At 67.6% G+C, this 12361-nt stretch overlaps 2 protein-coding genes across 9 annotated transcripts in view; one reads left to right on the top strand and one right to left on the bottom strand.

Annotated features, from left to right (window-relative positions):
* The window catches only part of AGPAT2 (1-acylglycerol-3-phosphate O-acyltransferase 2), a 41665-nt gene extending 39235 nt beyond the window's left edge, over positions 1–2430 (top strand). For all 3 annotated transcript variants that reach the window (XM_045563933.1, XM_045563932.1, XM_045563934.1), the window contains exons 5-6: positions 765–837; positions 1686–2430. In XM_045563933.1, coding sequence (XP_045419889.1) covers positions 765–837; positions 1686–1861 — 249 coding nt within the window. In that variant the 3' untranslated portion in view covers positions 1862–2430. The remainder of the gene's footprint in view (positions 1–764; positions 838–1685) is intronic.
* Positions 2431–2904: 474 nt separating this feature from the next.
* EGFL7 (EGF like domain multiple 7) lies at positions 2905–12002 on the bottom strand. Of its 6 annotated transcripts, none has more exons than XM_045563936.1 (9): positions 10224–10312; positions 6800–6921; positions 6553–6669; positions 5429–5544; positions 5138–5233; positions 4804–4968; positions 4067–4131; positions 3371–3533; positions 2905–3258 (listed from the first exon to the last, which is right to left on the bottom strand). In XM_045563936.1, the coding sequence occupies exons 2-9, from the start codon at positions 6877–6879 to the stop codon at positions 3236–3238; spliced, it is 825 nt and encodes a 274-aa protein (XP_045419892.1). In that variant the 5' UTR covers positions 6880–6921; positions 10224–10312; the 3' UTR covers positions 2905–3235. The 6 variants fall into 6 exon arrangements, with proteins under 6 accessions (XP_045419892.1, XP_045419894.1, XP_045419891.1 ...); XM_045563938.1 differs by lacking the exon at positions 10224–10312 and adding an exon at positions 9231–9254 and having other exon boundaries at positions 5138–5230; XM_045563935.1 differs by lacking the exon at positions 10224–10312 and adding an exon at positions 9231–9253.
* Positions 12003–12361: the final 359 nt, after the last annotated feature.

Here is a 12361-nt window from a genome sequence, read left to right as displayed (position 1 = left end):
GGAGAGCCGTCGTCTGGGGTCAGGCCTTAGGGCAGGGGTCTCAGCTTGTCCCCCTGTGACAGGTGGCCTCGCCCTGCGCCAGGCCTGGGGAACCTCATTCTGGGGGCTCCCAGCTACGGCCACGGAGGGTGGGGGTCCTGGGCTCTGGTCCCAGCTCTGCCCAGGAACCACCCCCTGTTCTCTGGGGCCCTGGATGCGGGAGTACACCTGCTGGGCCTGGGGTGATGTCACTTCCCCGTGGGAGGAGGGAGGGGAAGGGGCCGGGTGGGTAGGTTCTGGAGAGGAGAGAGAGGCCAGCAGAGGGGCACATTTCCTGCCTGCCTGGGTTAATGATTAGCTCCAGGTGCCTGTTCCTGTTGGTTCTGACCCCAGTGTCTTCCAGGAACACAGCAGGCTCCACCCCTCCCTGGGCCAGAGCTGCCGCCTCCTCCCTGTGGGTGGGGAGAGGACAGGAAGGCGGGGCAGGGCAGGGAAGTCCTTGGTGACCTCTCCCAGCTAAATTGGACAGAGCCCTGCTCCCCAGCTAATTTTATGGCCTAGCAGGGGACACACGTGAGCCCGACAAACATGTGCTAGCTCAGGCGGGCTGGGCCGCCCAGGGCATGGCGCTGCCCAGGCTCCAGAGGTCAGGGGTGAGGCCCTGAGGCAGGGCTTCGAGGACTGCTGGAGCCAGCCCAGGTGGGGCAGGCGGGTGGCGAGGCGGGGCCCCACGCTCGGCCTGGGGGTGAGGGCCCGAGTCAGGTGCCGCGTCTCCCTGCCCGCAGGTGCCCATCTTGCCCGTGGTCTACTCCTCCTTCTCCTCCTTCTACAACACCAGGACGAAGCTCTTCACCTCAGGTACGCACCACGTGCCCCTGGGCACACGCCCTGCCCGGTCCTTCATCACGGCCCTCCTGAGCCCCTGACAGAATCGTCCCTGTGTCTGGGTGGCTGCTGTAGGCCAAACCCCTGCCACACAGTAACCATCTGGTGAATGAATGAATGAATGAATGAACGAACCAGCCAGTGTAGAGTCCCAACTGCGGGCTGGCATTGCTTCCTGTCATTCGCCCTTCCCAGTGGCCCTGTGAGGTGGGTGGAAACTGAGGCTCCAAGAAGGTGGCCTCATGCCTGAGTGCACACAGATGGATGGGCTGTGCACACAGCCCGGGGGGTGGCTGATGAGCCCGTGTGTCCCGGCTCCCCACATGGGCACGTGGTACCAGGGCATCCCGGGGCCAGCAGCCTCCCAGGCGCCCCAGCGCTGGCCAATGGGCTTGGGCCCTCTGCTCCTTCCATGTAGACTCAGTGCCCTGGCCCCTTGTGAGGAGGTGGGGTCAAAGGTTGAAGGGTGGTGGGGAGGAGCCAGCTCTGTCCCACATCCGAGACCCCGCAGCCCCTAACCCTCAGTGGAAGGTGGAGGCACACAGTGGCAGGGGCTGAGCAGAGAGGGGCCGGGCCGAGGGAACGTTCTTGGAGGGGCACATTCTGTGTGGTGGACAGTGGTCACAGAGGGGTATGGAGTTTTCAAAACCCACCAAGCACATGCCAGGGGCTGTGCATTTCGCTGTGTCAATATTGCCTCAATTAAAAACAAGCCGGGGGCCAGCAGGGGGCTAGGGTCAGAGCTCCCCAGGGAAGGGGCAGGGCGGCCGGGGGAGAGCAGAGGCTGCCCCAGGCCGCTGACGCCCACCGCCCCCACCCAGGAACAATGACGGTGCAGGTGCTGGACGCCATCCCCACCAGCGGCCTCACCCAGGCAGACATCCCCACGCTTGTGGACACCTGTTACCAGGCCATGAGGAGCACCTTCTTCCACATATCCAAGATGCCCCAGGAGAACAGGGCCGCCGCAGGGCCTGCTGTCGAGCCAGCCCAGTAGCCTGGGCCACAGGCCGGGGCCGACCTGGGGGAGGGTGGGCAGGAGGAAGGCGGCTGGAGAATGCACAGGGATCCTTGCCCAGGCTGCCAGATGTCACTGTGTCTGGCTTCCCTGGCTCCCCCGACTTTCATTTGGGCCCCGGAAGCAGGAAGCCCCTTCTGCCGCTGACCTCAGACCCAGGCACTTGACGTCTCCTCCAGGAGAATCAGCCGGACCCTCCAGGCTCTGAGGCAGGGACTCGTCCCCCGTGTGCCTCCAGGGTCTCCGATGATGCAAAACCAGGCCTGAGGCTGTGGCCTGCAGGTGGCCTGAGCAGGTCCCCATGCCAGCCTGGGTGCCCAGGTCCGGCTGCCCAGGGGCCGCTGGGGGCAGAGGCAGATGCTAGGTCCAGGCCGTGGCCTGCATCAGGCCCTCAGGGAGAGGAAGGGGCTCGTGGGGGTCGGGACTCCTGGTCGCATGCACCCTGGACCCCAGGGGGCCGCAGAGTGGGGTCTGCTGTTCCACCAGCCCCGAGGACCTGCGGGTCAGTATTGCACTCGCTGTTTTTTATAAAGGAACTCTGGAAGTGCCTGCATGCTATGGTCACTCGCGCTGGGCGGGGCTGCCTCAGGCCTCTGACCAGGGATGTGTGTTTGTCTTCCGGGCTGCCGCCTCCACGCCCCCAGGCTTTGGGGCCAGCTGCCCCCCAGGGGCCCAGGTGCAAGCACCCCCATCCCTGCACAGAGCTCCCTTCCAGGGGCGGGCGCACTGTCCCCCTAACACTTCCATCAGTGGGCAGGCGTGATGGCATGGGGGAGGCACTCTCTGTGGGCTCCCAGAATCCACTTGCTCTGGCCCCTCTTGGAGATGGGGGACCCAAGCCCAGAGGTGCCCCTGGAGCCTGCTCCCTGTTCTGCCGGCTGCCCTCTTCCCCCGCCCCCTTGCCAGCCAGCACTTGGTAGTGGGCCTGGGTGGAGTGGCCAGGAGGGGAGCGCACGGTCCCCAGGGCCAGGTGGAGGGGGCTCCTCTTCCCAGGCCCCCAATCCATCCATTGACACAGCAACTCAAGTCTCGTTTTTATTCTGACAAAAACCAGGGCAGAGGTCCCCCCCAACCCAGCTGCCGCCTCCAGACAGGCAGCCCAGTGACTGCCATGGGTCCCTGGCTCTGGGCAGGGAGCCTCGGACCGTCCCTGCGCCGCCCAGGGCCCTGGGAAGCTGTCGGGGTTGCTGGGATGGATTCGCACAGAAGACCCCCAGGCCCACCCCGTGCCGCAGTCCCGGGAGCCTCCTGAGTGAGAGGAGAGGAGAGGGCCCTTCCTCGCCTTTTGCCGGCACTGCCAGGGCAGGCAGCTCGGTCCGGCCTGGGTCGAGAGTCAGGCCTTGGCCAGGTGAGTCATGACTCTTTCTTGCAGGAGCCTAGGGTAGGATGAGGGTCACAGGTCAGAGGTCACAGCTCCAGGCCTGTGGCCACCCTGCCCCGCGGGGGTCCCAGGCTCCCAGGTGCTCTGGGCGCGTGACTGGCACTCACAGGACCCTAGCTGCTCCTCCAGGAAGGAGATCTGCTCACTCAGGGAGTCGATGCGGCCCAGCTGCTGCAGGGAGTGCGCCAGGAGGCTGCCGGGGTCCGGGAGCCCGTGCTCCAGCGCCTGCGAGGCCAGGCTGTGCAGCGGCGCCAGCAGCAGCTGCAGCTTCTGTGGGGTGTGGAAGGCGGTGTGGCCTGTAGCCAGCAACCCACCCTCTCTGTTCCCGGAGAATTTAAGAACCCTGGCAACGGGCCTAGCTGCAGGGCTCCAGGTGCCCACTAGAGGGGCTGCCGTGCCAGAAGGCCTGGGACGGGGCTGGGGGTGTCCCAACCTGGGGTCCCTGGCAGAGGAATTAGGAGGGGTCACCGGGCCGTGGCCAGTGGGAAGATTGGCAAGAGCACTTTGTCTGTGTGGACAGAGGCAGGGGGTGAGCCCCGGGCCTGGGGGAGGCCAAGCTCAGTTCCTCCTGTCCTGGGGGTCCCAGTCAATGGCCCACTGCCCCTGCCAGGTGTGGAGTCCAGGCAGGGCCCCTGGGCTGTCAGCAGCAAGGAAACCCCCTGGGGCCAAGGTCCTCACAGACCCCCAGTGAACCCCACAGCCGTCCTGGGGGTCGGAGCCGCATCCCGGGGACCATGGAAGGTGGTAGGCCTTGCCCTGGCCTGGCCACCCACTGTCACCAAGTCCCTGCGCCCTGGCCTCACCTCCTCCAGCAGGTCCACCCTCGACTGCAGCCGGCGCACTTCCTCCTTCACTGCACTGTCCGTTCCTGAGGGCAGAGCCAGGCCTGCGTGAGGGGGCTGGTGCCCCCACACCCGTGGCCTCTCATCTGGAGGGGCTGGCTCCAGCCACGGCTGTAGCCATAAGGGCAGAGCCAGGAGACAGTCTCAGGCCTGTGGCCAACCCCACTGTCCACCAGGAGCTGGCCTGGGGGGGGTCTCGGGCCCTGCCCCCACCCACACCTCCAGCTGTGTGGCTCTGGGCAGAGGCAGCCCGCCCCGCCTGTCCCAGGGTGCTGGGGTCCCGGCTGCACTACAGGTGGTCCGAGCCGAGTTCTGAGCTGTGCGCTTGGTGCTGGGCTGCCAACGGCGCATTATTACTCACGGTACGAGTTTGAAGTGTCACAGCGCGTACCAAAAGTAATAATGTCCCGTCACCAGCAGAGGTGCGTCTTCCAGGCTGCCAGCTAGCACACGGACGGGACCCCAGGGTGGGGCCTTTCACTTTGTTGGCTGAGATGAGGCCCCTGGGCAGCCCTCCCGCCAGAGCCCTCGAGAAACCGTGTCGGGGACCCACCTGCCTTCCACCCTGTGACGGCCGCCCACCAGCTTGAGTGCCTGGCTCACCCCTGCTGCCCGGCGCCCACCACAGAGCCACAGGGTGGTGCACACCCACCTGCCTGCTCCCCAAGCCAGACACAGCAGCAAGGGGGCGAGGTTACCTGTCATGGGGCTTGGGGCCACCCTGGGGGGCCCTCCCCTGGGCAGGCAGAGTGTACCGTCTGCAGATGGGCTGTGCCCCTCCCAGCCCTGGCACCAGTAACTGCCCTCAGTGTTGACACAGCGCTGGGGACAGCTGCCCCCTCCAGTGCTGCATTCGTCCACATCTGCAGGAAATGGGGGTGTCAAACGCAGGAGGGGTCCCACGCACATGGAACCCCCTGAAGACACACCTGCTGATGGGCCACCGTTTTGGCCAGCAGTGACCCCGGGACATGCAAGCAGGTGCCCAGGAGGCCTATCCCAGGGCCTCCCCAGAGGGCAGAGCCAGCTCACCTGACTGGCAGGTGTCACCCTGCCATCCTGCAGGGCAGCGGCAGCGGCCTGGCTGGACACAGCTCCCTCCGTTCTGGCATGGCGGCTGGCATACTGCTGCGGGTGGGGGAGGCCAGTCACTAACTCAGAGGGTCCCCAGTGCTCCATGGGGTGGCAGCCAGGGAAGGGGTACTCAGCAGCTAGGACGCACTTTGCTCGGGGTTACAGAGGAAGGAAGTGGACGTGATGCAGGTGGTCTGGGGTGGTGTCCCTCCTAACTGCTGCTGGGTGCTGCAGGGCCACTGTCCTCACCTGCTCCGCAGACCCCGGGGGGCCCAGGGGTCCTCTTCCAGCCGGGGCAGCAGGCGTAGCGAGGCCCGGTGGGGGCCAGCCCTGGGCTGTGGCGGTAGGCGGTCCTATAGACGGTTCTGTGGGGCGGGCAGGCAGCTCAGAGGGGCGGCACGCCCTCCCCACCTGCAGCCTCCTGGGCACCTGGAGCCATCTCTCTGGGCAGGGTCACCCCAATGTGTCCCCAGACGTCCTCTCCCTGAGGGATGGCACCTCAGGGTCACTGACCAGCAGTCACTGCACCCAGGTGCTGAGCAGGACCCTGAAGGACGGCAGGAAGCCCCAGCCGAGGCTGACGCAACAGGGGCAGTGCCCAGGCCTGCACACGGCCCCGGCCTTGAGCCTCCTACCACAGGGCCCAGGGACAGTCTTGCCAGGGCTGTGGCGGGTCATGACAGAGCCGCCTGCTGCTTCACCCTGGGCTCTGGGCTCCTGGAGGCTAAGGGTGCTCTGAGAAGCCAAGTGCTTCTCATGTGTCCCAAAACCTGGATCCCCTCCCCCAGCGGGTGTTCAGGAGTCTGGGCTTTACCAGGTGCCGCCTCCCGAGTGTTTCTGGGCCAGGGGAGGAGGCGGAGTGCCCCACACCCAGGAACGAGGACCCCGCCCACGGCTGAGAACTAGCGCCCCTCACGTGGGCAGGACCGGACATCGACATCGCAGAGTCTCCACGTGTCTGCCGGGGCCACAGGCAGGTGCAGGGAGTCAGGCATCATCCCAGAGTAAGAACTTGCAGCTGGTGATGCCAGAGAGCGCAGAGCAGCCCCAGGGTGGAGGGGTGAGACGGCTGGGCGACCCTCTGCACGTGGGCAGGCCCTTTGGCGTGATGCCCTCTGAGATGGGCCACGGTGTGGGACGCAGACTAGCGCTGGAGGTGATGATGTGACATCCTCACACCCAGACCGCTGAGACACAGGCGGCCAACCTGGGGAAGTCCATCTCAGCAAGTCCTCACCGCCCTGGCCTCGGTTTCCCATCTCAGGGCTCAGAGTTCGCCACCGCCAGGTAGGCTGATGTGTGGCAGATGGGGCACCTTGGGGGACTGGCCCTGGGGGGCCGGGGCTGGGCGGGCTTGGTGGCAGGGCACCCACCGGTAGGTGCTGCAGGCTCGGTGCCCGTCGCAGGTGGTGAGGAAGGGCTGGTACACACGCTGCACAAAGGACTCAGAGATGGGGCCCTGGGGAACCCTGACAGCACACACCCTGCGGCTGTGGGGGTAGGGGCTGGAGGTCAGCCAGGGAGCCCCACGGGGAACCCCTCAAGTCCCGGGGCAGCCTTAGGGAAGGGCTGAGGGCTCTTAGCCCCACCCCCACCCCCAGCGGCCCTTGCCCTGCTCACCCTGGCCGGTAGACGTGCTCGGTGCTGCCCGCTCCCACAACCAGAAGCCACACCAGAAGCAGCTGCTGGGAGCCCCACATGGCCTGTGTCTCCGGGGGGGACGGCCTTCTCCTCTGGGCAGCCTGGAGCACACAGCATGACCTTGTGAGCCCCCGCAGATGCCCCTGCAGCCCAGGCCTTTGGTGCGGTCCATGCTCTCAGTGCACGATGCCTGCCCAGCTTAGCCGCTTTTCAGGGGCCTCTCGCCCGTGGGGGAGCCCCCATGGGCTGTGCCAGCTCTCCCCACCCTCGGGCCCGCCTCTGTGAGCTAGGCCGGCCCCTGGCCAGCCACAAACAGCTGGGGGCCGCAGAAAGGCAATACCGTCCAGAGCCGTTGGGGCAGGAACTGCTGGGCTTGGTCTGGGACACCCAAGGGCACCCGAGGCTCCAGGAAGGTGGGCCTGCATCTGGACCTGTTCCTCCCTCCCAGCTGGCCTTGGTGTCCTCCTCGTCACAGCAAGGAAGGGTGAGCTTGTCCCTCTCAGTCTGTGAACGGGGGTACCAGTGGGCAGAGCTGGAGTCTGAGGGCGGCTGTGGGGTCCCATTGGGGTGCAGGTGCCTGGCACGCGAGCAGGTGCTGAACAGGCAGGGGCTGTTATGGGGTGTGCACATTCGGAGGTCACCAGAGGGGAGTGGCATACATTTAAGAGGGGGTCATGCCCAGGCTGGCATAAATGTGCAGATAGCCCAGAGCTCTCAGGGCCGAGGCCCCACTGGGTGCACACCTGGGGCCAATGGGGCAGCCCCTTGGGGTATCACTGGAGCTGGTCTCCAACCCCCTCCTGGCTGCGAGTGGGGGCCAGGGAGGCTGAGTGACACTTCCTGGAAATATGAGAGACTCCAACCCAGACTTAATGGTCTGTGACAATGCTGAAGGGACTGGGTGGGGGGCAGGTCCCATCCTGTGTGCAGCCAGAGGTCCAGGAAGCTAAGGATCTCCCTGCCATGCACTGGGAGCCCCACCCAAGGCCTCTCGTGGGTGCTCCCCAAAGGGTCAGGCTCCTCCCAGGTGGGCTGTCCGGCCCTGCGGGGTCCCCAGCAGGAAAGGGCCAGGAGATGGGGAGGTGGAGCCTGGAGTAAGGCTGTCCCCTTTTCTGGGACTGTTTCCTCAGACACCACCAGGGTCCCCAAAGCCTGTCTGGTGCCGACAGTCCATCCCACAGTGACACCCACAAGTGGTTACTGAACTTTCCCACTGGCCAAGCCCCACCCGTGCGGAGAGTGACGCCCACTTTGCACGGGCAGTCACTGGTCAGTCACTGCGCCCGGGGTAGGGAGGCAGCTGGGGGAGGGGCTTTCTGCACCTGTCCGCCATGGGCTGGAGAGGGAGGGAGCGCAGGGACGTGGGCAGCTCAGGTGTTGGGACTTCGTTTGGGGGCAGTGGGGCATCCCAGCAGTTTCTGGGCAGGAGCCCATCCTACTAGTCAGAGCTGGTGCGGACGATTAACTCTAGGGGATGGGCCCTCCCAGGAAGGAAGAGGTCGCCGGGGCGGGCAAGGGGTGCTAGAGCTCCACAGCCCCCCTGGGCCTGGGGAGGCCGATCTCCTGGGGGGGATGTCACTACCCTCCACAGTGGCCGTGCAGAGCACCGCCGTGACTGCGGAAAGCTGTCTGGAAAGGGAACCGCGCTGGAGAAGAGGAGACACTCGATTTTGAAAGTCATGCTTTCCCCCAAGGCGGAGGCCGCCTGGCGCTGCCGCTCGCCGGCTCCGCGAACCTCGTTCCCCCCGGTGTCACAGCGGCGGCTGGGCGGGAGCGGGCGCGGGGGTAGCTCGCGCGCAGGCCGAAAGCTGCAGTGTCTCGGTCCCCGCCAGCGTGACGCGGGCCCTGCCCGCACCTGCCGGCCCGCAGCCCCCGCCGGGGAGGGCGACGCGCTACGCCAGCGCGGGGCTGCCCCGACCCTCCCCCCGGGAGGGCGCTCTGGGCTGCGGGACCCGCGGGGGCGGGCGCAGGCGGAGCGAGCCCGACGACCAGCCCGTGCAGCCCGGGGGCGCGGGCGCAGCGCGACTCCCCGGGGCGGCTGCTGGGCTGCGCCGCAGGGTCGGGGCCCGGGAGCGGGGCGGGGAGGGCCGCGCCGCCCGGCACCGGCAGGGGGAGCCGTCTCCCAGGCCGCGGGCCCATTCTCCGGACTGGCCGCCGCGCCGGCCCGGGCGGGGGTCACGCTTGCAGGCCCGGCGCGGCCCTCCGCGCGCCCCGGCCCGCGCTCCTCCGGTCCCCGCTGTCGCTCTGCGTCGCCCGGAGGCCGCCCTCAGTTCCGCGACAGCAGGGTCACCCTCGCCGCCCCCGGGGTTCCGAGGGTCCCGCCCCCGCCCCCAGCCCGGCGGCCGGCAGACCCCCACCTGGCGCCCTCCTCTGCGCCCCCCGCCCGGCGCCGGGATGCCTCCGCACTCACCGCCGGATCCGGGGCGCGCACGCGCCGCCGCTGCCGCCGCCGCCGCGCGGGCCCGCGCCGTGGGGGCCCCGAGCCCCGCCCGGCCCCGCCTCCTGCCCCGCCCCACCTGGCGGCCCCGCCGGAGCCCCGCCCCCGTCCCGGGTGGGCTGGCCGCCCCCGGTGGGCAGGAGGCCGAGGCCGTCGCGCCCCACCCGGCCCCCATTGCGCAGATGGGGAAACTGAGGCCCCGTGGCGGGCGGGCTCCCCGCCAGGCCGGGCAGTGAGTCAGCTAGAACTCAGGGTTGACGCAAACCGGCCTCAGAGCCGGCACCCCCAGCCTGCTCGGCGAATGGTGAATCCTCAGGCCCTCCCCGAGTCCCCGCAGTAGGGACTGAGCCAGGCTGCCAGGGGCCAGGAGGCCGCCTGGGGCGCTCACGCCGACCGGGGCCGGGGTTCGGTGAGGACCCCTTTGCTAGCTCTCAGCCCCCCAGGCTGTGAAAGCTAACCGCCAGCTCGCTAGGTGCCAGGCGCTGGGCTAGAGCTGACCTCTGCCTGCAGTTACAGGGCAGGCACCATGGCCCCCAGGCCCAGAGACGCAGTGCTCATCAGGGACCACACGGCAGAGCCCAGATAGGACCCAGGTGTGACACCACGCCTCCCTCTAACATGGCACCTTAGGTTGAGAGGCCTGCCCCCACTCCCACCTGGCATTCCCTCAGGCACGGGCACCTCCACCGGGGTCACTGGGTCACTGCTCTGTTCAAGACAGAGTGCCCCTCCAGGTGAATCAACAGGCCCCCAGGGGTCCCACGGTCACCACCAGAGGCTCCTGGGCTGGTCACCTCTCCTCTCAAATTTGTTGTTAAGTCGTTACCGCACCGTGATCGGTGCGTGAGGCGCTGGGCCTGCCACCAACCCAAGCCCGAGCCCAGGGCCCTGCTCACGTCACACGTGCTCTGTATGGGCCAGGCCAGGCTGCCACCACACAGGGCACCCAGGACTGCTGGAACTCACCTGGCAAGGGGCAGCTCGTCATCCCCTGGACACTGGTGGCAGCTGCTCTTCTGGGTGGTGGGGGCCACCTGTGCCTCCCCTGTGCCTGGGGCTGCGGGTCAGAGACGGGAGGGGTTTGGTGCCGTGGCAGAGTCTCAGGCACCCTGACGTCCAGGCGCTGGGAAGGGGACGAGGGTCCAGCCTTCCATGCTGTTGTGGGACCTCAGCCTGCACTGGGCCTACAGACCCCCATCCTGTCCCCTCTCCCAGTCGCATCCCAAGTGGAACTGGCCTCAGTCCCAGTCTGCAAAACGGGGCTGCCTTCAGCCCTGGCACCCTGAGCCGAGGTCGGCGGTGGGTGTGTGAGGCTCACGAGTGGTGCTGAAGGTCCCCTGCAAAGCCGGGTGCCTGGTGAGGGGCCTGCGGACAAGTGGGGAAGAGCCGCAACTTGGGCCTGCCTTGGTGCAGGGAGCTGAAGGAAAGGAGGGGTCCGGTGCCTGGAGAGGAGCCCCCAGAACGAGGCCTCCCCTTCCCGGTCCCTTTCCCAGACCAAGGGGCCCTAGAAGCTCCTGGCAGGTGGGTCTGAGGGGCAGCTGGGGCAGCTGCTGTCTCGATGTTTGTAATTGTGAATGGGGGGTTCCTAGGTGTCGTGACCCACTGGGCCCAAGCAAGGCAGCTCTCACCCGGCCCTGGGCAGTAAAGAGTTAAGAGTGGGGCCGAGGGGACTCTAGGTGGGAGAGCCCCTGCGGTCACTTGACCCTTCCACCTGCCTGCTCCCCTGCCTGCGGCAGGCAGAGGCCATGGACAGACAGGGTGCTCTCTGCCCCAACCTGGGAGGGCCTCGCCTTCTGCCCTCTCACCCGAAACTGGGCGTTCTTCTCGGGTGGGCTCCTTGGGAGTCCTGTGTGGGCGCACGACACAAAAGATGGGGCCCCTGGGCCCCACTGTGGCTTTGGGAACTTTGGAAGGGGGCTTCAGCTGCTCTGGGTGGAGCAGCGAGAGGACAACGGGGCCTTCCCCAGGGCCCCAGGTGGGGCAGAGAAGTGGCCCATTTGCCACCGAGCTGTCCCTAGGCCGGAGCCCCTGGGGCCTGTAGCGCAGGAGACCAGGCTTCAGTGCTCCCGCTGTGCACGGCGCCTCCCCAGGGCTGATCCCTGGCCGTCCCCTTCCCTGCATCCCCCAGACCTTGGGACGGCCGGGGTCTCCACAGAGGAGTGAGGGGTGCCGAGCCCCTCCCAGTGGGCCCAGCCTGGCTGAGCTTTGCTGCCAACCGGGGCCCCTCTGGGGAAGCCGGGCCGGATGGTGCGGGTGCGAAGGGCAGGGACCAGACTGCCTTTGCTTCTCCTTCCAGGGGTCTCGGGGCCCTGGGTGAAGTGTGGGTGTCAGGCAGACTGGACTGGGACCTAGACTAGGCCGCCGGCCAGGCCCCGCTTGGCGAAGAGGCCCTCGTGGCTTCTCTGTGCAGCAGCGAAGGCACCGGCGGGATGGGCCAGTGAGACCCTTGCTGGGAGCCCACTCTGCCCGCTCCCTGCCCCTCCGAGGCCACCCCTGCCGTACCTGATGCTGCCGGGGCCTGGGCTTGGCCATGGCCACCACCGCTGCCGCCTCAGGCCAGGGACAGACCCTGCCCCTCGCTGGGGCCTCGGGCCCACTGGCCGCCCTGGGGCACCTCCCGAGGCCCACCCGCCTGGCCGGCCGCTGGAGCCTCCCTCTCGGCCGCGAGGGCAGCTGGCGTGGTGCAGGGAGGCTCCACCGGGCGAGGAAGGGCGGCTTTTTATGCTCCATCCGAGTAAATCGGGATTGGGATGGGCCCTTCCCAGCCGGACTTCCTGTGTGTGTTCTCCGCTGATAACGGGGGTCTGTCAGTGAACAAACAGGAGGCCGGGGCAGGGGGGGCCACCACGTGAGGAGCCTGGCCGTGCTGCTGGGGGAGGGGGAAGCTGTCCCCAAGGACTTCTGCGTCTGGCCCCAAAGCAGCCAAAGACCAGGCTTGGGCTTAGCTACAGCCTGGCTGGTGACCCTGGGGACCGTGTGGGACAGAGAATGGGGAGCCTAGGGCCTTCCCAGTGCCAGAGGGGGCAGAGCCGTGGGACCACAGGCCACACTTGTGTGGCTAGACAGAAGGGACCTTCTGCATCTTTGGGCCACAGGATACTGGC

The sequence above is a fragment of the Lemur catta genome, chromosome 10 (assembly GCF_020740605.2).
Source record: "Lemur catta isolate mLemCat1 chromosome 10, mLemCat1.pri, whole genome shotgun sequence".
NCBI lineage: Eukaryota > Metazoa > Chordata > Mammalia > Primates > Lemuridae > Lemur > Lemur catta.
This window is presented reverse-complemented; position numbering and strand designations above follow the sequence as displayed.